At 40.1% G+C, this 27,318-nt stretch overlaps 1 protein-coding gene across 5 annotated transcripts in view; it reads left to right on the top strand.

The window, feature by feature from the left end:
• The window catches only part of SAMSN1 (SAM domain, SH3 domain and nuclear localization signals 1), a 161,806-nt gene that overhangs the window by 119,432 nt on the left and 15,056 nt on the right, over nt 1-27,318 (top strand). For 4 of the 5 annotated variants that reach the window (XM_072851789.1, XM_072851779.1, XM_072851798.1 and 1 more), the window contains 3 exons: nt 23,221-23,292; nt 23,872-24,027; nt 26,101-26,221. In XM_072851789.1, coding sequence (XP_072707890.1) covers nt 23,221-23,292; nt 23,872-24,027; nt 26,101-26,221 — 349 coding nt within the window. Of the gene's footprint in view, nt 1-5,343; nt 5,437-23,220; nt 23,293-23,871; nt 24,028-26,100; nt 26,222-27,318 lie in introns of those variants that run through there. The other variant, XM_072851816.1, reaches the window with a different exon arrangement.

Here is a 27,318-nt window from a genome sequence, read left to right as displayed (position 1 = left end):
GCTTTGAGCTACATTTTAACATTCACTCTGAGAAACAGCGTGCTGTTCACTTACATGCCTGAACCCACAGCAGCAGCATCCTGCCAGTTACTTTCTGTTATTCATCACAGACAGTAAAGTGTATTCTGCTTACAATAAAATGTACAGGAAAACCACCAGTGACGCACATATTTCTGTTGGAAATTATTACGCAGATGCTGGATAAGCCTGTGGCTGTGTTTTACAAGACACCAACCTTGCTGACTTTGAGTTTTCCCAACAGGAATACTTAGAAGATATAGATACAACTTTGGCTCTTACTCTTCAAGGTAATAAGAAAGGGATTTGTTCAATAGGTGAAAGCCAATCTCCTTGAGAATCCTTCTGTCACAATAGTATAGATTTTTATTAGCGTTAGTGCTAACCTTACATAGTGTAGGTTTGACTGATCTGTTCATCTACTGCTAATGCAAGAGAATGTGTTGGGATCCAAGTTTGAGATAAGTTCTTGGTACTTCATTTTCCCTTTAGGCCAGGCAGTGTTGGAAGCACGCCAAGGACACAGTCTGAGGGCCTGGCAATGAGACACTTTTTCTTACTCACAGAGTAGCAACCGCTTTTTGTACCAGACACATCTTTAAATTCAGTAGGAGCTCTGGTAGTGACGGTCTATAGCCTGTCCCCGCCATATTTCTTCGTGACTCCATTGACCTTAGTGGCAAAGGATTAGCATAAGAGAAGGAAGAATCACAAAAATATTTTTTCAGGAAGAGAAGGAAGCCCAATAGTCTGAGAGAGGCTGAATTCACAATTCTTGGGACTTGGCATGATGGGGGTATTCCTGCTGCTCTGCACCCTGACAGTTGCTTAAACAAACTTAGACTCCACTCTGTTGTTGTTCCCTCATGCTGTTTCAGTGGATGTATGGCATTAAAAATCCCCACAACATAAATTATTTAGCAAAGATCAAGATCTAAAGCTAACATCAGGTGTTAGTTATTAGCTTTGCTGAATAGCCAGTTTCTGCAGACTTCATAAGAATTATACTTTGTACAGGATAGGAGTCTTCTTGATATAGGGTCAACCCTCTGCCAAATCTAGGGTGTAAGCTTAAAATATTCTTTAATCCTGTCTTGTCTCTCGAAGACTCCGAGTTTCTGTATCTTCTTTATTTTTTATTCCTGATGAAAAGCACATAGGAGCCTATTCAATAGGAAATTACACACCCTGTTGCATGAAGCCCCTAAGCATTTTGGACCAATTTTCAGTACTAAGTTCTGGATGCTTGCAGTGATGAGTTTGCAGTGAGTGTGGGAGTTTCAAAGATGGGACCTTAAGCATCCAGCTCCATTCCCCAGCATCCCAATGGAAAATCACAGCCTCAATCTTTGGAGTTAAAATTAAAAGTGAGTTTTTAGTTTAAGTAGTTATAAAGTCAGCCCAGCCTGCAACATCTGGCTTCTTTCATGGGTTGTTAACAGGGGAGGGAGAGCTTAACTTCACTTTTTCACACTTGTTCCTTGTAGTTTCTGTAGAGTCTTTGCCGTGGTAGTTTATGACGAGAGCTCTGCTGAGGAGTAGCAGTGACTGTAACTGTGGCTGGCCCTTGCACAGATTAGACCAGGAGAGGGAAGTATCTAGCTATGTTCTGGCCCATAATTAATACATATGAGGAAATTGTGTTCTGCTCATGAACATTCCTTGAGGAAATAAAGATTAAATTTGTTAAGTAAATTATTCACTGCAAATTATTCACTCAGCTCCACTTGCTATTCTGAGATTTCTGCAATATCTAAGGGAGCTAGATCATACAGGGAGAGGCATGGCCATAAAAGCAGAGGCTGAAGGCATGATTCGTTTCTTGTCCAAAATATAAGTCTTATTTTAATTAAAATAAACAGCCTAACACACTCTGGGATTGCGTAGCATTAGGGAAAGCAATGTACAGTCCCAAGGTATCTTTGAGTCTCCAGTTAAACTTGGACCAGATTTGTCTGATGGACAATGAAAAACAAGTTGCTAATACGAAAAAAGACTCATTTCCTTTGCTTTTTGACAGGTGGCCAGTATGCTAAACCCTTCAATCTACTTTGCACTCTACTTTTTAGTTTTATCAGAATTATCAAGTATTGAAAGGATAAGTTTACACTTGCAGTTTAGACTGGAAGTGATCTCTCCTTTCAGGGCAAGGTAACTGGATGGAGCCACTGAGGGGATATGGCACTGTTGCAGCACTTGATATCGTGTGGGAGGGAGGCACATAAAGCACTTGAATATCCAGGACTGTTCATCATGGTCTGTTCATTAAAACTGAATAATGATAATAATAAGCTATAAGGTATGTTGCCTTTTATAAATATAATGACAGTGGGAATCATTCTCATGGGGTCATCTTAATTATTTTTAAGTGGATAGCCTTTTTCCCCATAGGACTTCCCAGAGAGAAGAGTGACATTGCCTGCGTATTTCAGGGTGGAGGAGTCAATCCAAGCCCCATAAAATTCACCTGAAAAACTTCTATTGATTTCACTGGGGTTTGGATCAGGTTCAGAGACCAGCAAGGAAATGAAATGTTACCTGCAGTCATGTCCAACAGAAAACTAAGTGAGAATTTTTAATTTTACACAGATATTCATTCCCTTTTAAAAAATTAGCTTCAAATACAGAGGATATAACCACCAAGCTTATTATTAATTTTTAATTCAAAAGAGCTCCTTTTGAAATGCATTGGTTAACTAAATTAAATGAACTTAATGTTATATATGTTTGATTTTCTTCACTTTGTTACTTTTTAAAACTAGTGTGGGTCAACTTTCCAAGGGCAAGAACATAATCAGGTCAGCTTTCAAGCTGCTATAATTTTTCTGATATGTGGATGAGGAAAGGAAATAGATATGGGTGGGTACTATATCTCTTGAAATGGCCTCTTTCTTCCTGTTTAACAATAAATATTCTACAGAAAGGAAGCTCATATATTACTCGTCAGATGAGTTCCCATTTTATTAATCATGAAGATTTTAACAGGGGCCTGAGACAGGAAATCACAGTCTAATGATCAGCAGAGTCTGAAATCCTCACGTTTGGATCAGATTAAAAAGAAAAACAATATACTGCAATGTACATCTATGTAGATAAATAATCAGGCTTAATTACTATTAAAAATACTTATAGCTTTTATAACAACATATGGCCCTACTGAATTACTAAGGCTGATTAAGTGTCCATGGTAAAACCTCCTTATGGTTAGAAACTTAAATGGACTTTTCAGGTGTTGTTATCAGATACATGAAAGAAACCTATCTCTCAGAGTTCATCATTATTATTAATTAATTATTGATTATTAATAATAACAATGATTATGAACTCTGATTGATATGTTATTATTAATAATAATAGCTAATAAATTCAGCTCTGTTCTAGATAAGTGTAGTTCTGATTAAAATGTGAAGTGAAACATCTTGGTTAATGGGTTGAGGTGCAACACATACTCCACTGCAATCCAGTAACCTAGAGAAAAATCCTGCACTATATTTGGCAGAATTTCAGTGCCTTGACCCCAGTTCCTCCTCCTCTTCTTACCAACCCGGTTCTTAGAAGGTCTGGAAAGGAAAACCTCATTATACCATTAGCATATAATAATTATTCGTTCATCAGTCAGTCTCAGTCCATTCAGTTGCCCGTCCATCAGAATCCAAGAAGGCCTCCAAAACTTTTGTTAAACATTTAAATAGAAGTCCAAATAGCAAACTGGAATGGGAATTAATCTGATGAGCAGTGTCTTATCCCTTCCTGGAATACTCATATGATAGAGGAAGAAGAAAGCAATCACCCAAGAGACTACCCGCCTATCTAGCATTGTGTCCTCATAGATGCTTCAAAAAGTTAGAAGTGTTTATGGGACTGGGAAAGGCAATTCTAAGAAATAAGACCTGTGCATTTCTTACCAGCTTTCAACCATTAGTTCTTTTAGTTTTCAGTTTGCATGGTTTCATGTTTTAGCTTTCCTTGAAATTTGAGTTCAACCATATTAAAAGAATGACATAGAGAAAGGTCTGTGCACTGAGTATTTGGATTGACAAGGACTTCTGAATTTTTATTTGGTGCAAGAGACCTCCACAGTGACTTGCTTTTTTGAAAGAGCTTTTATCTATGCAAAACTTATGAGTAAAGTTGCTTAGAATAGATTTTCTTGGGAAAAAAATTGCAAAAATGTTATAAAAATTTTGAAAAAAAAAATTTTACCAAAGTTTTTTCTTGACACTTACTGTTGAACCTTTTTCTTGCAACTTACTTAGAAATAGATTTCTTTTTCATTTGTAGTAATGTTAAATTAAGATTTAGTTGAAGCTCTGTGGGTGACCCAAAAGTTTGGGGTTTGAAATTGAGAATTTGCCTCCATCTTTCAGCAAAAAGTTGGGAATTTTTTATGGTTTCAGGTTTTGTTGCCTATGATTCACAACAAATAAGTTTTACCTAGGATACTCAAGACTTTTGCTTGTTTGACTTTGGCAAATAATATCAAGCAAAATGAAGCAGAAATTCAAAGCTATCTTAATACCTCCACTTTCACTTAGCCTCTGGGCTGTTTTTCAAGAGGGTATAAAGGACCTTTGTCATTCTCTTCCATCTCTTTGTTGTAAGCCTGCTGTTAGACTTGCTTTTTCTCCCTGTGACTTTGTCACCAAATCAAGGACAATGGAGGACTGAAAAGTGCTGTTTCAGGGAGTCCAAATTCTGTGATGAATGGCAAAAAATTATTCCACCATGTAAAAGAAAAGATGGCTTTAGAAAACTTCCCTTCTCTGCCAGCCAGTGACCTTCAATCTCATTGCTTTTATTGCATTATTGTAGAGCTAAGAGAGAAAGGGAGGCACTGGGGACCAGCTAGACCATGTACCACAGCACAGTGCGAATCTGCTGGGGAATAATATCCCTTGGTCCTCTGAACAGCAGCATACATTCTTCACATCTGAGTCCCAGCAGAAGTTGAAATGAAGGGTGCAGTTAGTGCCACAAGGCTGAGTGCAGAAAAATGAGAGAGGAAAACAGGGTGACTTTCTTGAGGTTGTCCAAAGTCTTACTGAGGCCTGATGGTGACATAGAAGGAGGTAAGTCTTACAGCATTTCTCACTCTGAACCCTTTCCTCATTTTCAACTCATCTCCTTAGCGCACCTCTCTCTTTCTTTTCCCCGTCACTTCCTTCCCTCCTACCTCACTCCCCCCCCCAAACAAAGATTTCAGCTCGCTCACCCATGCCACAAAGCAGCTGTGTGAAGTCACATCCTGATAGAATAAGGAACTGCGTAACTGATGTACGCTTGTGCAGTACGCTTCGTTGTACTTAGTTTGGTTACAAGCTAGTAGCAGTTGCACATCAGCTGGATAAACCTGAATTTAAAATGTTGAAGAGAAAACCATCTAACGTATCTGATAAGGAGAAAAGTCAAAAGCCAAAGGTAAGAATTTTAATTTTTAATGTCAATTAATAATAACAGGAATTCTTAACAATTTTTAGAAGGAGGATTTCCTTTTAAATCCTACTGTCAGGATTTCCTGATGTGCTAGCAAGTGCCTCGGTGGTATAATCTCAGGAATCTATTTGTACATACTCACTTTATAAAAGTAATGATCCAATTCAAGGAATCATCATTGTGAACTGCTATAGCGGTGCTAAAGAGTCCTGGTACTGGACTTTGTCTATTGTTATATGCTCTGCATCAGTCTTTTAACAGAGGGGCTCACAAAAACACCCTCTCTCCCTTTGACCTATGATAAACTAATGGTGTCCCACAAAAGAGTGTGAGAATCAGTGAAGAATTAGAAAAGCTATTAAATTTATTCCTTATTTTAATAAATTCGCTTCTGCATCATCACAACCAAAGAGGAGAGGGTACTTGGCAATCAGTGTTTGTTATCTTCACTTTTCTGGGAATTATTATACTTTCAGCCTGAAATAAATAGTCTGAATAAATTGATTCTACACTGGACACTTTCCACAATCTGGAACTGCAGGAGAGAAAGTGAGAGTTTTGCAAGATGCATAAGCATGTGTCCCATGCTAGAAATTTATTTTCAGTCCCTGGACTGGGTGCAGAGTGACCTTTGCAAGTGTATTGTAAGCCTGAAGAGAAATGGCTACTGCTAGACCTGAGCGCATCAGTATCCATTTCTATTTCAGTTTGCCAGTGCTGAAAATTTAAATAAGAGATTAGAAAAGCCTTTTAGTATATCTCTGCTCTCAGAAACTCACTGTCTCCTAGTTTACAGACCCATCTTCTCATTGTTTGGGAATACACCTCACTTTGTGATTTTTGGGTCCTAAATATTATTGCAAACACTATTTCAGCAGGAATGTCTTCTGGTTTTACTCAGCATTGGCTTTTGTGGATTGCACTTGCAGTTTTAGACTGTGACTCATTAACAATTAAAATTAATGTTTTTTCCATGGATTTGAAACAATTCTGAATCCATTTTCCCATGGATTTGAATGTTTTCTTAAGCATTTCACTGGTTGGTATGTTATGTATTTTCTTCTGTTCAATCATCATACTGTTTTTTAAAGACAGGGCAGAAGTATAATTAATATCCAATTACACTATAGGTTAAGCAAGAAATGACAACGACAGACTCTGTAGATGGGCTTTGTTTTCCTATCTATTAAATAATTTCAAAAGCAAGTTTCGGTCACTCTCTTCTTCCAGAATAATACATTCCTTAACAACAGTCTGATTTTCTTTTTTTTTTCACACAGTTAGTTATTCATTCATGAGTGCACTCCATGCTATTAAAATGCTGGCATTGTGGCTTCTCAAAAAAATATATATATATCGTGGTCATGGATTTGATTCACCGTATGTGTAAAGCAGGGATAAAAAGAGTCTAACCACTTGACTGAGTGTCAAACCTGCTGATTTTGCTGTGCTGACTTTGTCTTATTGTAAATGTTTACAAAAATGGAAAGGTTTTGGTCAAGTGGCTCAGGATGTCTTTCTGCCTCAGTACTGTGCTTTGAAACACTTCACCTACTGTAGTCCCACTTTTGCACAGAACCGTGTAAACTTTCCACGATGAGAACGTTTTTGCTGAATGTGCTATTCACAAAAAGGGCATGGGAGGACACAGCCCCACGTCGCATGGTATGGAAATCTTAGCTTGTTGTAGCATGTTTCGAAACATGCCCCACGGAAGCAACGCAAATACTTAAGTTGCTTAATACTGAATTGGGTAACATGGGGTGCAAGTCCTTACGTCCCGACAGAAGTTACAGGATTTCACAAATGACTTCCCTAGAACACTTCCTGGCTGCCCCTGCTCTGCGTAGGCAACATTTGGTACCTCCTCATACTCGCAGGGCAGGATGCTATTGCCATTGTGGAGGTCTCGGGCTACCTCACCTTGCCTTTAGGCAGCTTAGATGTCCCAGTGTCTCCAAGACATCCACACAGGGCTGACGCAAGACTTATGGGAGAGCCATAAGGTCTGGAGCGTTAAGTGAAAATCAGGTTTGCTACCTTAGGCCCTCAAAGAGGACACCAAAAAGATCTTTTTAAGTAACTGAATCTTACCCATAGAGACCAGCTGTCTTTATCACAACTGGATGAAGTTCTGTGCATTAATTCAAGTGTTTCACCAGGATTTCCTTTTTAATCCTTTTGCTTTTATTACTTTCTAATGTGAAGAATATCAGCATCCAGTTACGCCTTTTGATAAAGATGAAGGAATACCATGCAAGGCTGGTGTTAAAACCCTTTTCGAGGCAATTTGCTGTCCCTGTATAAAGCCCCTAGTAGCAGTGGGCAAGTCAATGACCAATGCAGGACTAATACAGATTTTCAGTATCTAACTGCCAGTTCTCTGTGTGCAATGCATTTACTTTACCTTGTTGATTACTGTGGTGCTTAAGGGATTTCTGCAGATGCATTAAGTGCTACATAGACAAAAAGTAGCATCTTACAACTCTCAGTGTCTGCTATGAAAGGGTTAATACTTGTCCATTGCCATTAAATAGTAGTGTTGCAGTTTGTTTTGTTATACAGCAGGATTTCTGAAGTGCTGCAGTCATGCTAACAACTTCTTTGCATATCTGGCAGCTTTTGCTTATTCATGGATATGCATATAACTACTGTATGCTTTGTATGTAAACTAAATAAGTAAACATTCATTGCTAGGCAAAAAAAATCTACACCTGGTGTCATCCCAGAGAAAATAGGGAGAGAAATGTGAGAGAAATGTTTTCAAAAGACATACTGGAAGGATTCTGAACCTTTGCCAATGTTTATCATTGTAGCTGCACATACTGCCATGGAACTGTACATTTATACCTTGTACATCAGCTGAGGACCCAGGTAGTTGAACTATAAAGGAGAAGTCCTAAGGCTTAAAAACACCCTGCTTAATATTGACAAAATTCAACCAATTGAAGGGCTAAGCTCTCTATTTCAAGCCCGTCTAATCTAACCTATCTGTCTATCCAGGACCTTAAATGACTTCCTATCACAACAGACCCTGTGCGCCCCCCATCAGGGCATCCACCAAGAGGCGGCTCTCTCTCAGCTCTTCCTTTCAGTCCTCACCTGCCCCCCTTTCTTTTCTGTCAGACAAGACATGGTTTGCTTTCTATGACATAGCTGTTCTGAGCTGCAGTATTATTTGTGGGCAGGTGAGGTCAAGCAAACAAGTTCTTGCACCTAGCCCTGAAGTTTGCGGTCACGCTGATGGCCGGAGTCAGCCCAGCTCCGGCAGCTCACTGCAGGGAGAGCATGTGTCTCCTGCATTGCTGGAGTTTTAGTTGCAGAGCAGGAAAGTACTGTAGCAAGTGGGGGGAAGGATGCTTTTACTAGATGTGTTTCAGCTATGAGTTTGTGCAGTCTGTTCCACCACCCCTTCAAGAGCTGGGGAGGAGGAGAGCAGTTGACTTAGAGGACGAAACCAAGACCCCTAAAATCACCTGGATTTTAGCCCCTTTGGCCCTTATGACGTTACAGATGTCGGTGGATCTGGGGAGTAGCATGAAGCAGATTTAGAAAGATGGTAAGAAAAAACATTCTAAGAAATTATACAGGATCCAGTCTTCTCCTTCTCATGTGCTTCAGGCAGCACCATATCCTGGCACCATGCAAATAAAACACCATTAAAGCATTTCGCAGCTACTCTGCATTCCTCTTTGCACCGTTTTACACATTTGACCAGGTGCAAATGACAATGGAAGGTGCAAATAACCTGTAAAACATCCCTGCATTGTCTTGCCCACTTCACGGGATGTAATGTGCTGGGTAGAGCCTATTTCTTTCTCTCTCTCTCTCTCTCTCTCAAATTCCTACGGACATAGCAAACTTGAGAACTGCCTGATGATTCCTGGCTTTACTTCAAGCTGAAGCAAAGACTACTTTGTGCCATTTTTTCTGGTTTGACTGAAGAAAGTCTTGTGTCATTATTCTACATGACAGTTGATCTATGTTTATGCTAAAGGTTTGAGACGTTTTTGTTTCCTTATTCTGCTTCCAAATGCTCTTGGTGCTTGAAACTCAGCTTACTTCTGGTGTGTAAGACAATTCAGGGTCAATGCCTGTGCATTTTGTTTAGGCAAAAATATGTCCAAGCTTCTAATTAAATCAGTATTTGCTTACTTAGGTGATAAACTATTATTTATTTTCCGGGTAGTGAGAAAATAGTGGCAAATCCAATGGGAGGAAATATTTTAATGTGCAACTTTGTTCCCTAGTACTATTTCATACCAATAATTTTCCTTTTTATAAGCTTTAAATTAAACCCTGCATTCACAGAAATCAATGCACATTTTTGCCATAGACCTGAGGCCAGGATTCCTGCTTTTTATATATTCTTCACAGAAGGCCTGATCCTGGTTCTGATAACACTTAAATTAATAAATTAGCTGTGATCCCATTGATGTCAATGAGATTTGTCATCTGAGTAAAGTTTATCACTTGCCTAAGTGTTTGGAGCCTGTAGTGCAGACAGATGCTATAAGCAAGTTTTTTGGTGCTGCTTTTTTCTTAGACAGTGGCTTGTGACTCTCCAATGGGGAATACTTATTAAAGAAAAGAAAATAGAAAACAGGTACAGCAAACCTAAACACCAAAAATAACTCAAGACATAATTACATCTTCTGTAGGACAAGATCTGCAGTGAAGAGATTGCTCAGTGTTAATGAATATTAACTAGGATTTATCCTTGAGTGGGGAAGGCTGAGGGTTTTAATTTTATTTCAAAGGTAAAGACTGGTACAGTTCTGAAAACAGCAAGTTTTATATTATTTTCTTTCCCCCTGAAATTTTGAGTGCATAATAAATGAGCCACTGCTAATGTCACAGATGCTAATTTTCACAACCATGACTGAAGTGATGTTCATTTCCATTTGCATTTCATTCTAACAATGATGAGAGGTGATGCGTTGATGATAAGCTGTTTTCACTGTACTGCCCACTGTGCAAATTTATGCTTATAGGCAAAGATGACACATAGTTCTGTCATTAAAGGTCTTTACTGTATTGCCTCTTGAAGAAAGGCTGTTTGTCAAAATCCATTTGAACTCTGTTAAATAAGCAGAAACGGATGACAACATCTGGGAAGTAGTTTTAAGAACCTGGTTTATAGTGGAAATACCTGAGGGCCTTTATCAGGGAGGGTTCAGAGAAAGAAAAAATGATACTCGTAATAACCATGTATGTGTAGATGGGGAAAAAAGGGATTGCAGGTGACACTTCAGAAGGTGTTTCCTGTCTCCCTCAGGCTTCATAAAAAACTAGAACAAGGTTAGAGTTAACCTTGGGTTATTTTTCTTGTGTGAGTGGAAGGCTCTGCAATCATGTTACTGCTCCTCTTACCTCTAGTATTTTTTTCTTCATTTATATTATCATCTTGCTTCTTGATCATCAGCCACTTTTTTTTTTCAACAGCAGTTTCAGAAAGTTGTTTGTATCTTAACATATATGTTAGCACATCTCTTCAAGTAAGGTCTTGAAATTTGAGGAATTTTGTTTTCTCACCAGAGAGTAAGGCTCCAGGGTCTTTGCAGGGAAAGAACAGCCGTCTCTCTCCTGCTCCTTGCCAGGAGGCTGATTAGGATGTCTAGATTCCACATTTTGATGCTCAGATCAACACACAGGCTTGTTGAGGGCTCACACGACTCTAGACTAGCTCGTGTGCCAAAGGAAAAAATGACATCTGTGGCCTGGTCCAGTCCTGGCCTCTTTTGTGTGTTCCCTTGATAACAGCACCTTTTAAATTTTGACCGACTTTGTGCAAAATTCAGGCAATTTCTTATTTCTTCCCTGTCTTGGTTTTCCTTCACTAGCCAGGCTTAAGTCTTTAACAGCAGCATATTTTAAAACCAGTGACAGCAAATTTCCGGAAGGGAATATTTTCACATTAATATTAATTTTGCTTAGAGTAACAAACCCAGTTTGGTTCTTTGTTTGTTTTCCTAAGCAAGCAAGAGCATTTCAAGATGTCTGAACCACCTTCTCTGGCCATTTTTGGAAATGGACTATCAACCACATCATTTATAACTAGTCTCTGATAAATACCGTAGCACAGCTACCAAGGTGACATAAATCAGCATTAGTTACCTTCTAATTATTTAATTAGCTTTATAGAGCATTGACTTACTTCAATATTGTGTTTCTAGGAAACCCAAAATACCCCAAATTAAACATCGGCCAGGATACCTGTTATTGCTGAAAAAAAAGCAGTAACGGTGTACGGGCAGGACGGGCAGAGGATGTGGCCTGCAGTTTTCTGTACGTTTCAACGCTCTTCTGGTAATCTGTGTCATAGCATAAATCCAGACTGAATTCCTTATAAAGCCATCACTGGCCAGCTGGTATAAGCAATTTGTGGGTGGCTACAAACACTTTAGCAAGAAGACTCAACCCCTCAATGTGTGGGTAGAACCACCCAGCAATACCCACTGCAGAGAAGGAAAATAAAAAGTCTTCTGGGCTTCTGTAATTGCAATATCCCTTAAGCTTTATCTTCTAAAAGCTTGCAAGAGAGACAGCAGAGTTACTTCAGTTCTTAGAAACAGTTATACTCTCTTCCACAAATTAGCAATGTCAGTGTTTTTGCTCTAGACATTTTGCTGCTTGGCACCAGGCTACAGATTATATATGCTCCGAATATTTAGGAAGTCATATGTCCTTTAAACCATCCCAATGGAAAACTTTGTTTCGTACACCAGATGAAGGCATCTGTGTGCCCATGTGTTGATATTCCACAGGAAGATGAACGACCACCTACCTTTTTCCCCAAGTGAAATCTCTCCTGTATACCTGCTTGCTCTTAACCTTTCTAGCTTTTTATATCTTGTTCCACTTACAGCGCGCCCAAAAGCATGTTCTTTCTTACTTTTTTTGTTCTTCCCAAACTTAAGACTGAAATTCCAGCCTAGGGAAAAGTCTGGAGGTTTTGAACTGCTTCAGGGAAGCTGCTTCTTTGACTCCACATATTATACACCATACTGCCACTTTTTTCCCCATACCTCTGTGGTTTATTCCATGGATACAGAGAAAGCTGGATAACGACTTCCCCTGTACACAGTCTTCAGGCTACTTAGTTGCCAGTTGTAACATCTACTGGCATGTTTCTGGTAAGCTGAATGTCAACAGCAAAGGGTCTGTCATCTCTAACCATCATCCAGCATTGAGGATGACAAGAAGCTTTCTCTGGGAAAAAGATCTAGTGATCCACCTTATGTTTTTCACCATTATGTCTTCTGGATGGAGTTTTAGTCCCTTTCCTACCCTTTTGTGTCTTCAACTCTTTTATAATCTTCACAAGAACAACCAAGTAACCTCACACTCCTGTCCTTGATTTCCATGGGATGCTGAATGGTTACTTCCTTGAGAACCGTAGCAAGTTGTAAGTTCCTCTACTTGGTCATGCTGACCTCATTCAGAACATGTGGTAGGTTTGCTCTTCTTTCAGGTATGTTGAAAGACGAGTGAGATATGAGGCTACTGGAATACTTGAGTACTTGGTTCTAGGTTTTCCTGCAGGGTTTCTCATGGCTTCTTCAAGGAGAAGAGAAGCAGTATAGGAGTGCTGTTCAACCAGAAAGCATGGAAAAGCTATGGTGCAGTTTCATGTCTTCCCTTTACCATTATGTTTGAGACAGAGATGGAGCTTTGTCACTGACAGCCTGCAGCCGTGAGATAAAGAAATCGGCTTCACTTAGCAACAGCACAGCCAAAAGCAGATGTGTGGAGATGACAAAGTGGCTGAGACAGGTGAATGAGCTCACGCAGCTTGACTCTGCTGCCTTCACCTGTGCAAAGTGGATGCCGAGCTTTACCACTCATGATGGCTTTCACTTGTCACAGCTACACTGTTTTTCTCCTGTACTTTTGTGTGTCTGCCTCCTTTTTAAGCTCAGATGTTAAGCCCAAAAACTGCTTCACAGAGCTGGAAAGGGGACATGGTTCACTGATGGATGAGCAGCTCAGAGCCTGTGTAGAGGGTGCATGAAATGACTGATGATGGTAGAGCAGGCAGTCTGCTCTAGTCACGAGTACGTGGCAAGGCTCTTCTGATATTGTCTATTGGGGTGTTTCCATGATTTTCTTTCTGTCTCTATAATGGAGCTTATATTCACTTGATTAACTTGGTACTTGTGTCTACATGGGTAAAATGTTTGAAAATTATGTGTTTAGGATTTTGATTAGTATTTGAGGGAATGGGAAGAGCAGACATGTTCCTACCCGTTCATGAAAGCTTAAAACCTTGTAGCTGGCACAAACCCCTTTACAATGAAAGGCCAGATTTGAGTAGGATTTGGAGTATGGCCTTGAATTTGGGCTTCACACAACGCCTCAAAGCCCTCATTGCTGTATGTGCCTCAGTAGCATCATCTCATTGGTGAGTGTCTCTCAACTACGTGTGGTTTTCATGGAGGTTGCGGGAGCAGTGGAGGGGTGAAAAGCTCAGTTTCAATTTTATTGTGTGTCAGAATGAAAACACACTTCAAATGTCTGGTACATTTGTTTTTCATGAGATGAAACTGTAGTTTTCCACTGAGCTGTGATCACAATAACCCCATGCCACGGAGATAATTGAACAGAGAGAGGGGAATCGATGTGCCCATACTAGACTACTACCATTTGCTATACCCGGTACTCGCAGTGAGCTGTTGATTGTACTCATTCCTTTCTGGTATAAGAGTGACCTGAACAGAACCAGGATGCTATCTTGTCTTCAGACGATTAGATTTTTTTCCTGGGATTGCAGCTATAGAACTTATGCTACAAAGAAAACCCAGAATTTAACACAGCATAACTTCTGCACTAAGAAGTATTCTTACTCAATGCTAAATCACTAGGAAAACATGAGCAGGAAACCTTCTTTCAGCTTTCATACTGGTCCAAAACCAAAAGCTTATTGAATTTATTTTATGAGTTCAAATTTCCAAGGAGCGTACTTTAGATTCCCAGGCATATGTTGTGCAAGCATGTCTAGTTTTTGAAGCCTGCGAGGCTGCAATTAAGTGCCACGTGTGCTTTCTTCAAACGGACAATAAGGATAACTTTGGCCCATTGTTGGCAATAAGCCAACACTGGAACTCAGCCTTCGGACAAGGGAGGATACATGAAGGGGAAAAAAATGTGCTACTGGTCATCATTTTAAAGGAGTCACAAGTTAACCCACTGTAATGAGTATAGTTTTTTGTTGTTGTTTTCTAAGATAAAAATAATGTAAATAAATGGACATATAGATTTGATGAAACACTAAAATTCACAGTGAGTCATGATAGATACTGCACTGAATTTTGCTTCTCTACTGTAGTGCATCTCCATTAAGGCAATTTCAGCTAATCTCACTATGGATTCATTAATCAAGTGTAGCCAGGATGTCTGAAGGGAGATAGTGAGGGGGTAAAAATTGGCCTATTGTTTGGATCTTATTCTTCAGCTAATTAGTTTGTTTATCATGCTCCATAATATTTGTATCCCGATAAATAAGTTCCAGTCGCAATTAGTTATCATAACAGATGACTAACACATCTTTATCTACTTACAAGTTCAAAATTATTCCATAAATAGATCAATTAACTTCTGTTCTCTTTACATTACATGCCCATACAGATTTCCAGCCTGCAGTATCAGTTAACAGTGCAATGGAAACAAGGTGGACCAGTAGGATTTTAAGATTTTCTCCCTTTTAGCCAAAGGTGCAAGCATCCATGGAGACAAAGTCCTCAATCCTACATCTTTCTCTCTAAGCACTAACATCCTAAATGCATACTGCAGTATCAGCAGTCTCTTAGCGCCTTACAAAATTTCCCCTCTAAAGAGCCTAAGAAAAGATTTGTTCATTTTTTACTCATTTTTTACTCATTTAGGATTACATACTGTATATCTGCCCCACATAAAGCTGTCACTATATTACTTTAAAAAAAAAAAAAAGTTGAGGTTCCAAGAGCCCAGTGGTTTTGGAGACTGCTGAAGATGGGAATGTTTATAAGCTCTGTGATATTAACTGCAGCACTCAACCTCAGGTGACATAAAGCATGTAAAAAAGAACTTTCTGTCAGTTTTATTATTTCTAAAAAGGTTCCCCTTGAAAGAGAAGAGTGACCTTGCTCTGCTGAGCTGACATATGCCACTGAATTAATGGCTAAGCTTTGCTGTAGGGAAGCTTGCAGAAACATTACAACTCCAATGGCTGAGTTTGCTGTGAACATTAATCAGGGGAACCAACATGATGTATCAAACACTCATTTAAAAGTAATAAAAACTAACTCTCTTTCTCCCCCCTCCTGCAAGTTTCTTAGAATTAGCTTATTGTTGGTCATTACCTGTTGTCAAGGGTAAGACTGCAGGACGGCAGTAAAACTTGTATAAGGGTTTTCTAAAGTTTGCTTACTCTTCAGAAAAAACAAACGAGCTTTTGGGACGGTCAGGTTTAACCATGACTTAGAGGTTATTTTTTAATCTTGTTTCCCTCTGGAAGGTCATTTGAAGGAACACCTTCCACTGAAAACATGCCTCTCCCTAGCAAGGAATGCAGAGGCTGCCTTTCATTCTCGGTGACTCCCTGGGAGCAGGACCAGCTCCCACGTCATGCATGAACGAAGCGTAAGATAGGCAAGAAGGCTCTTGCTGCCATCGAAATAACCCCTGTAAAGGATCTGGTATGGCTGTGGTACAACGGTTGAGTTGCAGAGGCTCTGACCAAAACACTGTCACGCCAGGCAGGAGTATTTTCTGCCTATCCCCTGCTGCACCACTCCAGGGCTGGCAGGCGAGCATGCTGCAGTTGGCAGCTGCGGCCGCTTCTCGGGCTTGCCGAAAGGAACAGCAAAGCCCTCAGACATGCTGTGTCTCCCTGCACTGTTCTACATGTGGTCTAGCATGACCACATAGCATGACCAGGCGGTAGGCTCCTTATCACCATCTGCTCTGTCATGGGAGCATTCATGGTAGTCGCATGCGGGAGATTCCCCCCTCCACTGGGGGAGTACGCCGGCTGCCCTGCTCCATGTGTGCTGGACAGGCATGGGGCTCCCTTTAGAAGTGAGCCCTTGGGGCTACGTGCTTCTTGGCTCATCTTTGGGCATACATATTTTCATCTTCACCTAAAGCGCATTCTGCAAACATGCATGTGAGTAATTTCTCTCGCACGAGAAATCCAGCTGAACCCTGCAAAGTCAGGACCTAGATATCACACAGCATTAATAAAATCGTGCCATATAAGTAAGCAGGGAAAGAACTTCAAGTGACGCAAGGTGATTTGTTTCTAAAATATGAGAATTCGTCTGTGAATTCATCTCATTTGGGGAGGAGGAAGTTTCAGGAGAGGAAAGATGTTGGTATTTAAGGGATTAAAGATCAAAGCCTGCAATGCTTACATGGTGTTTAACCAGTCTTTACTCAGACAGTGCTCCCCTTTACTGCAGTCAGGGTTCTGTGGAGGGTGGATTTCCAGGCTTGTCCCTCGATGTTTCTGCCCATGTGTAAATGAAGGGTAAAAAAGGATAGCAGCGAGGTAGAAGTGCACATCATGCCAAGTCCTTAACTGTCATTTTCATAGCTCCTCTGAGTTTGTCACACATCCTTAACCTTCTTTTCAAGTCATTTTCTTTTCATGGTTTTGTGTGCCACTGAAAGTCACTTTTAATTAAATGTCATATAAATAATAAAGTCTTAATTACATAATTATTGCAAATACCTGTGTGCACACTCCCAGAATTGGACAGACTGCCAGAAGAGCACTTGGAGTGACTTTTCTCACCGAGAACTGAGAGTGCTTTGCAGCAACTGGCCAGGAACGATGGTGCTCAAAATTCAGGGTCAATGTGCATTTAAAGGCAGAGGAGTCAGGTCCCTCCCCCCTTGCACATTTTGCAACACGCAGTTGCAAAAAACATTCTTAGCGTTAAGAGCAATGTTTCTTAAATTGCTTCCTTATTTAGTTCCTCACTAACTTGTTTAATCAACACAGCACATTTTTTGCCAGATGAAATTGCCTTTCTGCTCAGACTTCCTACATGGCTTGCCTCTTCCTGAGGAAGACTTACAGACCTGGCAAACCATCTTACCCCTGTTTAACTTCATGAACGGTAGCTTCCCCCTTGCTCTCAGCTGCATCGGCACCGGCCCTGTGCGAGGTGCGCTTTGAAACCACTCGAGAACCGAGTTTCTAGTGGAAACTCATGCGGGCTGGGTTATCGGGAACTACGTGCTTCGTGTCAGCATTGGTTCAGGCTTGAGAGACTGAGGCTGGTACCAGATAGCAGTACTGATAACAGTGTTTACTTTGGAGAGCGGTTTGTTGACCTGGAGGAGTGTAAAGTACGATTAACTCGTTATTTTATACAGCTTTTCTTTTCCAGTCATTTTCTATCGTTAAAATTAGGGTGCTTGTTCTGAGGCTTGATGGTGCCAGTTGTGTTCAAAGACCACTTTGCTCCCCTCTCACCCCACCTCCACGCAGTTACTGAATACCAGACCACGATAACAACCAGTCTTTTATAGAGTCATTTTTAAGCCAGTTAAAAATGCCATTTCAGTAGATTGCCCTATTTGAGTTAGCAAGAACAAGCTGTATCTTTTTTATTGCTTTTGACTGGTGAAGTACAAGGTTTAGGCCATGTTTCGTGTGGGCTATAAAGTTATATTAATAGCTTAGTTAGTGGTCAGAAGTTCTATATGTGTAACTAATGTGTAAATAGGAAAAAAATCCCTGAGCTAGAGAGGTCATGATGTCTTCTCTTTTTTTGCTTCTCTATTACTCTTTGTAGAGTTACTGAATCTTGTATGCAAATTATCATTCTTTATACAGAAGTGAGGGGGGTTTTGTTGTTGTTTTTTCACAGAACATCCCAAAAGCCAAAAAGTGCTATCTTGCCTTCTGGGAAAGTAGGAGACAATTTCTTTGATTAACTATGCAAGAAGATAAGCTAGCAGAGTGGCAATATTAATTCCTACTTTAGTAACTCTTGATTTCATTCTCAGAGTAGTCTCCTCCTTCTGAAGGGACTAGGAGCATCAGAGAATAGAAGAAATGAATCAAATCCTGAGCTCCACTTATCTCCATCGATCAAAGCAGCAAGCACAGACTGTCCTCTTGGGAGCTGCTGTGTCTTTTTCCGAGGAGAGAGGGAAGAACACAAGTGTCTGTGGCAGGCGAGGAAATGGGCAACATGCTGAGCTCCCTTTTTGTTACTCCTAGTGACCACATTTGCCCCTACACAGCTTACACGGTCTGGGTAGTCTGAGGATGAACGGAAGCTAAAAATGAAAATGCATGGAGGAATTTGAAGAGATTTACTTGTGCGAGAGGGTCAGTACAAAGCCATTGCATCATGCTGGCCTTAAAAGTTATTTTGAATAGGACTTGAAGCAAAACATAATGGGCCAGAATTTCTCACAGCAGGGAACCAGATCTCTGAGCAGTGTGAATTGTCCAAAGGAAAATATGAGATGAATATCACCCATAATGATTATTTAGCAGAATAACTGCTCTCAGTTTTGGCTCAAAGGTTGTCTTTAGACATGGAGAAGCTCTGACTAGTTTATTATAAGAACTAACTGACTTCTCCTATGATATGCCCCTACAAGGGAAGGATGTTTTATAACAGAAAGACACGGATTGCAGAACCTCTTCTTGTTGTTGTTTTTCTATTTGTATACCATACCATTTTCTGGGGAAAATGATAGGCTATTTACAGACAAACCAGATCACCAACTGCAGACTGTCCAAATTAAAAAAAACCCAGCAATTACATAGCACTTATCCCTTTAAAATGATTATTTAAAGTTCCTGTATTTCAGAGAATTGAAGATATAGGAAAAGATGGAAGAAGGATTTAAAATACTGAAAAATATCTTTGGTCTTTTCTATTACGCTAATTTGGTATACCAGAGGGGAAGGGATGAAAGTCAATGCGTTCATTTGTAGAAATTACCTGATCGGTCCTTGTGTGGGAAAAGAAAAGTGTTTCTCCCTTGCCCACGCCTCCATTAGATTTTACTGAGCAAATTCATATTTGCTTCACTTATCCATTGGTAGCTCTTGCATGAATCCAGCCAGAAAAATCACTTAACTTCATAGGATGCTGAATCCTGGTATCAAAATCAATAGCATATTTTCTCCTAGTAGCTTTGCATTTACCTTAAAAGCTTCCCTTCACCTGGAAATAAGGCCTGTCTGTATCTTCACAAAGTAGGTGTCCCCTGACACTAATGCAGTGACTGACACTACTGAAAGTAATAGTCCTGTTCCCTTTGCAGCCCAGAGCTCCTAAATCTGCTTTTCGTTATCAGTATAATGGGGTTGAATACATTTTTAAAAGGTGGTAGCTATTGATTACTTAATGGAAAAAGTTAGTTTAGAGAATTGCTGAAGCAGCCCTATTTAGTGCTCTCCATTGCAACAAGACCATTATCTAGAATAGTGGAACTCATCCTGTAACCCTTATTAATATTTAATAGGGATGAAGAAACATTAAAGTACACTACAAAATAGCCCAAGGCTTCTACACATGTAGGATATAAGGTTGTTTCAAGGGTCGAAAAAGAATAACTGATTTCCCTGTGCTCAAGCTGTTTATAGGTAAGACCAACAATAAACAATGTTTTTCCTCTTGTTCCTTTTAAAGTATTTGCAGCACATCTGCACTTTAATATACAGTTATTCCTACTAGACATCTTGAAGTGATTGAATGCAACAGAAAGGTCAGTGTATGTTTAGAGATCGCTGTGTGAGACTATTTTATACTTTCCCAATATTGCTGTGAATCCCAGCCTCCCTCTTCCTATCCCTCCTGCTCCATGCTGCAGGGCACATTTGGCTGGGTTGACAAACCAGTGAAAGGTGTTAATCCTGTCTAATAGAACCATAATCCTTGGGGCTGTGTTTTTATATCATACTATTGAGCTAACCCCTTGTCACAGGATATTGTTCGTCTACTTAATAGCAAAGTTCTTTATGGGAATTTTAGATAAAATTGAAGTGTACAATCCAAATTGTGCTTTTCAATTTCACAGGGTAAAAACAAACAAATAAACCACAATGTTTAGCCATCAGAGATTTTCTGAGAGATTACAATCAATTAAGAGGAGAGCTGTGTGATTTTTTCTTTCTTTTTTTTTTTCCCCTCAGTGAATAGTAAATGTCATTTTACTTGTTCAAAAATATTCACAAATCTGGGTCAGCTTCTTCAAATAACCTTTGGCTGGAAATATTTTTCAGGTTAGATGTGCCCAGAAATGTAGTGAAAAAAATGTTATTTCTCTTTCTCTTAAGCTGCAGTGGTTAGAACATGGACCCAAAATGTGGGTACACTTTCCTCTTCCACCTGGCTGTGCTCAGGCCTCTCCCACTGCTATATGTCCACTTTTTTTTTTTCTTTTTTTTTGGAGGGAACGAGCTGGTTAATAAATAAGTGTGGGAAAACAGGGAAATGAAACAGCAAGGAGCTTTTATTTTCAGTTGTGTTCCAGGGGATGCTGATTTTCTTCTTCTCAAATGGAAACTTTAAGACAAAGTATTTGCACATGGTTTCCCGTAGCTTTTCTCTGTCTTTTTTTTTCCCCTCTGCAAAGTATTTTTAGTTTAAAAGCCACTGTGTGTAAGAGATAAAGGAGCTCATATGGATAGTAACCCTGTGATTTGTGAGCAGGGACAGAATAAGATGGGGTCCTTCCTGGATGGAAACGCCCAGGGGAGGTATGTGTGTGCTCCGCGTAGCTGGTATCATCTTGATGAACTCCTTCCTTAAGATCACGGTTGCGAAGCCTGAATGCCACCTCGCCACCCTGTGCAGCTTCAGGGGCCTGACGCTGTTACTGATGAGTCCCGCAGAGAACTAACTGCTGCCAGGAGAGGAAAGTGTAGGAGACAGAGCAGCAAGCAGCAGCTTGGTAGCTGTGGGCAGAACAGGTACGGGGCCGTACCAGCACTCAGAAACTTGCCAGCAGCTGAAATCATTACTTAGGTCTCGGCTCAAACAGGTCTTTGGCTTTCCAGCTTTCCAGAGGTCGGCACTCCCGCAGCATTACTAACCCTGCCACCTGGGTAGGGAACTGGAGGACAGGCGCAGCGAGGGTGGTGTTCCCTGCAGCGCTCGGTGTTTGGGCAGTTCTGCTCCTCTTACCATCGCTGAGAGATTTCTCCTTAGCTTCTCTGGAAGCAGGTTCATGCCGGCATTAAGCGTGTCTGCAATGCGAAGGCAGGCAATGGGACCGGCTATTAAACCAGTCCTTTTCACCTCCTCTTTTGTTGCCCAAAGGATGGTCTACCTCAGTTGCCTTTGAGTCTACCTCGTGAAAACTCTTCCCTGGCAGAGAAGATTGGAAAGCTGTAATGGTAGAGCAGAGTCAGGAGCTCGCAGGCCCTTTTGAGGTTTGTGGCGTTCCGGGATGGAGAGCAAAAGGAGGTAGCTGGAGATACCAGGGGAAGGGGACACGATGAGTGCTTTAGAAACCTGGGGGGAGATGAAAAAATGGCACGGTGTGGCTTGGGGTGAAGAAAGCAACAGAGCAAGGCACTGGTTTGTCTGAAATCACGTAGACAAGGTAAATGGATGAATAAATACAGGGAAACCTGTAACCAGGTAGTCTGACATAACTTATGTGTTTTTTCCCTCCAGAGGGGATTTTGAATACTCAGAAATATACTGAGATGGTATTGCATAGTATATAATAGTAAACCCTGCTTCAAGAAATCTGATACTGCATTAAAAGACTTTCATTTACTATGGAAGAGTGAAGAACTTTAAAAAAGGAGTCATTCTGGATTTAGCTTTGAGTATTGGTGAAGATAGAAAAACAAGCTCTTAAATACACTGTAGAGCTGATAAATGTCCAAATTCTGGCTGTTATTAGGGCCACATTTAAAGGGACTTCTGACTTGTCATCAATGCTAATTTTATGCAGTTTGCCACCATGGGCAGTGCAGTGTAAGACAGCTCTGCCTGGGCATGTCTGGCAGGTATTTCTGTGTGACCTCTCTTGCAAAAATCCGCTGTGCCGCTTCCTTCCTTACTGTGTCAATTATCCACACACAGAAAGGGTGAAAATTAGAAGGAAGTAAAAGCAATCCGTTCACAGCCTCTTAATGCACAGCTCAGGTGATGCAGCCTTTCTTATGTGCTGTGGCACAGGGAAAAATTGTACCTGTGTACGTTTAAAAATCAGGTTTTCGAATTGGGGGATTGGGAAGAAAAACACGGGGCCCGCCTGATTTTTCTGTTACTTATGCCCTCCGCAAAATATGTGTTTTGGAAAAAAAGTATTCATAATCCTCGGTGGTCCTTGCTGATTCCTGTTGGTAAAGAACCATAAAGAGTCTCCCCAGCTGTGAAAGTAAACTGTATAAATCGCCACAGTCGACACCACCACTCTATAGCTAATATAATATTTATGGAAACACCTTTTTTTCTAAGCTCACGGACAGCAATCTTACCTAGAAATAACTCACAGATATCTGTGTATAACTAATGTGAAACTGATGTAGAAGAACTCAATCATATCCATGATCTAGTTAGTATTTGAAGCAGTATTGGTTCTCTTATTCATTTTTCTGCTTCTGCCTGTACAGTCACATTTCTTTTTCCCTGTAGTCACCTCCTAGTTTGTTTCTAGCTGGATGTAGCAGTTCATGGTCCACTGATCTGGGAGGAATTTTTAACACAAACAGGTGACTTGACAGTTGTATTTAAGTCTTAATGACAGAACAAAACAGCATCAGTGAGTCAAGGTTTGTCTTCTCTTTTTTTACAGCGCACAAGCAGCTTTGGAAGCTTTGACCGTTTCAGGCATCACTCGATATCAAAGACAGATGATTCAGCTGAGGTCTGTATAACACAGAGTTTTACTTTCTTCAGTTCACTTTCCCGTGACAGTTATGCAAAAACATTGGGAAACTATTGTGTAGGTTTTACACTGGTGAGAACTTTGCTTGTGTACCTAGATCTGCCTGGGTGATTGAGCCTTTGCCAAAATGAACAAGAGAATCACACCTAAACTTTGGTACTTTGATGGGAAGATTAGAAACAATTTTTCAAAAAGACAAAACTGCGCTTCAGGTTGGTGCGTGCCCAAAGTAAACGGCACGTGTATGCAACTCACAGATGTGTCATTTTTGTTTTCAAGAACCTGCATAAATCCCCTCAATTCTTGTTTGGATTAAGGACAATAAACAATGGGAAACAACATTTTCTAGCACAAAATGTATTTTCTTTCTGTCATTCACACATACAGTGGTGTGCTGCAAACCTGCTTAGGTACACGATTCCCCAGGAAAACGGCGGTGACTGACTTTTGTCATCCTAACTGCACTGGTGTCCTTAATATTTTTCTGTAATTCGTATTCCACTACACTGAATTTCATTTTCATGGTGAGTTGTTGCTTACTTTTTTATTTCTAATCAGATACCTGAGTTGGAGACTATAAGTGACATTGGAGATGCAGTACAAACTAAAGCAGCAAACAATGGAGGAGGTTTGGGTAAGAAGATGAGAGCCATTTCCCTTACCATGAAGAAAAAGATGGGTAAAAAGTACATCAAGGCACTCTCTGAAGACATGGTAAATACAGCTTAAGAATCTTGTGTTCGATTATAATACATGTGAAATAAAAATGTTATGTGCATTTTTCCTGTTCATGTTTCAATTGTCATCAGTTATGACAATCCATAAAAACATGGTAACACGTACTGAATTAAAGCAGCTTTTAGTATGTACCCTTTCTTTCATGTGCATGTTAATGTACACACACACATGCACGTATACATTTAAAGCATCACACAGTAAGGGCCCAAGAAAGACATAGGACTTTTAGATCATTGAATTTTGCTTTGTCATCAAGGAGCATTTGTATAAGCATAACAAAAAACATCTCCTGATGTGGACACAAGGGAGTATCGGATGAACCCCACCAGCAGTGGTTCCCAACCAGAACCCCAACCTGTACAAAATGCTTCATTAGAAGAATTTATCTTTCAATACAAGACCTATTTCCAAAGTCCATTTTGTAGAGGTCAGCCAGCATGCTAGAGCATGACAACTCATATGCCTTATCTACTTTTACCTTATCTAATCTGAGTGAACCTATCTTTATTAAACATAAAAAACATGTACTATTTCACATACTGCAAACCCTGTTTTCTCAATATGTTGTGTCAGTGAGTTCCAAATTTTAAAAAACAAGGAAAAAGGACTTGTCATACTTAATCATGCTAAAAAATCTAGCTAGTCTGCATCCTATCTCACACATGTGTCAATATCAAATAAGTAGGGAAAATAAATATGAAACTTCACAAGTAGAAAATAGTGTTTCACAGGATACTTTTAGACAGTTTTTGGAGGTCAAAGACAAGGATTCCTATTTCATTAATTTAGTTTGCATTTTTTGCTAAAATTAGAGAGGTTGCAATCCATTATTTTTATATTATAAGAAAGAAAAATCTGAATTTCACCATTTACCTTCTGCACATTTACAGCAACAATTCACATGACAGAAACTCAATGAATTATCTGGTTGGACACACATGTAGCATAATCTTCATTCCTGCAGGAGATGATGACAATCAATACCAGCCCACTGATTAATTTATGGGTTATGCTGCTGACTAGTGTAACAAGCACTGTCCTTGTTGAAAACCAATATAGTCTTTCATTTCAATGCTATGGCTTATACGTACCTGTATGCATCTCTATTTCATACATGCACTGTCATCTTTGCTTGACTTCATCAGCCAACTGATGAATAATTAACATTTTTCCAAATATAACGTAGCATCCTAAGTACTGCAGGATGTTTCAGTTGCATCTGAATATCAACGCACATTGACAGCGTGATGAAATCTGCTGAAGAAATTCCTTCCTTTGAAAGCTCATCGTTATATCATTTAGTTATTACATTGTCCCTAACTTACCTGTGATTGAAATATGGATCTTATTGTTTTGAACAGGCTGTGATTCCTGAGGTGTGATTTCATGTTATAAACTCAAGGGGCCAATTTCATACACCATTAGATTTTGTGAGAGAAACATGCATCTGTTAATTCTGAAATGCACTGGATTTTGAGACCAACGTGTAGGTCGGGCAATGTGGCAAGCATGGTGCTAAAACACACCGATGCCATACGTGTGTGCAAGCTGTCTCCACAACGTCCTGGCTTGGGTACCAGCCTGCTGCCAAGCACCCATGATTTTCAGAAGTTCAATGCAAAACACAGCTGCGGCAGCTAGCACTTCACCATGTGCTTTCAGAATTAAACTTTATATTTCCTCCTCTAAGACAATCAGAAAAAACACTTTGTCTGGCTACCTGTGAATTTCCCGTTACAAGCCTTTGTCACTGCTGTGGTATATTGCAGTCTTCTGAGATGGAGAATCAGTTTAACTGCTTGAGCAGGAGTGGAATGAAGTGAGTGGGGCAGAGAGGAGGCAGAGGATTTCTCCAAGATCATAAGGTGCTAGGGGTGGTGTTGGGCATCCTTAGTACCAGACATCAACTTCTAAAATGCTTTCTCTCATAGAATCTTTCTTAATAAAGTGTAATGATGAGTTAATCTCCAATGATGATTTAAAAGAAAAAAACAAATGTTTGTCTAAGATACATCTCTTGGTGGTTAACATCTGATTTTTGTGTTAAAGAATGAAGAAGGAAAAGATGATAGTGATCCTGGTGGTGGAATACACACTGAGAAGGTCTCCCTAAAAGCCAGTGACTCTATGGAAAGTCTCTATAGTCTGAACAGTGGCCAGAGCTCATCTAGTAAGTACAAGATATCCATATTTCTTATTCAGTCACTGGATCAATATTCTTATTGTTTAAGTCTGAGGTATCAGAGCTGGTGATCAAAAATGTGATAGTAGAGAGCTCTTCAGTCTGGCAGACAAAAGTGTAATTTGATTAAATGGGTGGCAGCTAGGGTAGATATACCTCCCTCCAGAAATAAGCTCAGTGTTTTTAAGAGTGGAAATGTTAACTGAAGTAAAAAAATAATATGGATTATAGGGGATGTTGCTGGTATATATGCCATAAATGTTTTTTAGGGTTATCACTGCTACAGTGCTGACACCCATAGGGTTGCAATCACTGGGTGCAGCCATACAAGCATCCTCTCTGGGGGTAGTGGCTGTGAGTTCATCCTTTGCCCTGCAGATGTGAGGCAGATGCAGTGAGAAGTCTCTCTGAGATGACTGGTGATGGGGGCCTGACCTGGCGGCTTCAGGTCATGATGCAGAGAGACACAGTCTGCTTCTCCGCAAACCCACTGAAAACCCTCCCCCAACAGGGTAGTCTCAGTTGGAGGGCAGATGAATCTCTGATGAGAAGTGGAGTTTGCCTTCACCTTTCTATCCGTTGGTCTGCTGCGGACATTTGCTGGGCATGATGACATTGCTGTGCCATCACTGCAGGCACCACGTGAGCCCCAAGTGGAGACGCGAGCTGCAGTCCAGACCATTTGCACTTAGTAGTTAATCTGGCCCAGAGACGGAGCTGTGCACTTAAGCAATCACCTCAAACAAAACCATTTTTATGATCATTTTCTATGATGTGATTTGTGAAAATTGTATATGGGAGTTTACTTCCAACACACTGCTGCTCTTATCTAAAAACATATTTGGATGGGATATTGCAGAGCTTGCTCAAAATTGCTTGAATTACTCTGCCGATATTTTATTGCTCAACTTGGATAAAATGACAGGCAGAAATGTTGATAAGATTAAAATTTCCCTCTGCAATGCAGGTTCCTTTGATGTTTCAGCTAGCTCTGTAATGAAATAAAATAACTTCTACAGTACTTGTTTTCATTTCTCTGAATAAACAGGAGAAGTTCAGCAGAATTAATTCCCTAAATTGCACTT

The sequence above is a fragment of the Ciconia boyciana genome, chromosome 1 (genome assembly GCF_034638445.1).
Source record: "Ciconia boyciana chromosome 1, ASM3463844v1, whole genome shotgun sequence".
NCBI lineage: Eukaryota > Metazoa > Chordata > Aves > Ciconiiformes > Ciconiidae > Ciconia > Ciconia boyciana.
Note: the sequence above shows the minus strand (reverse complement) of the source record. Positions and strands in the feature narration are given on the sequence as shown.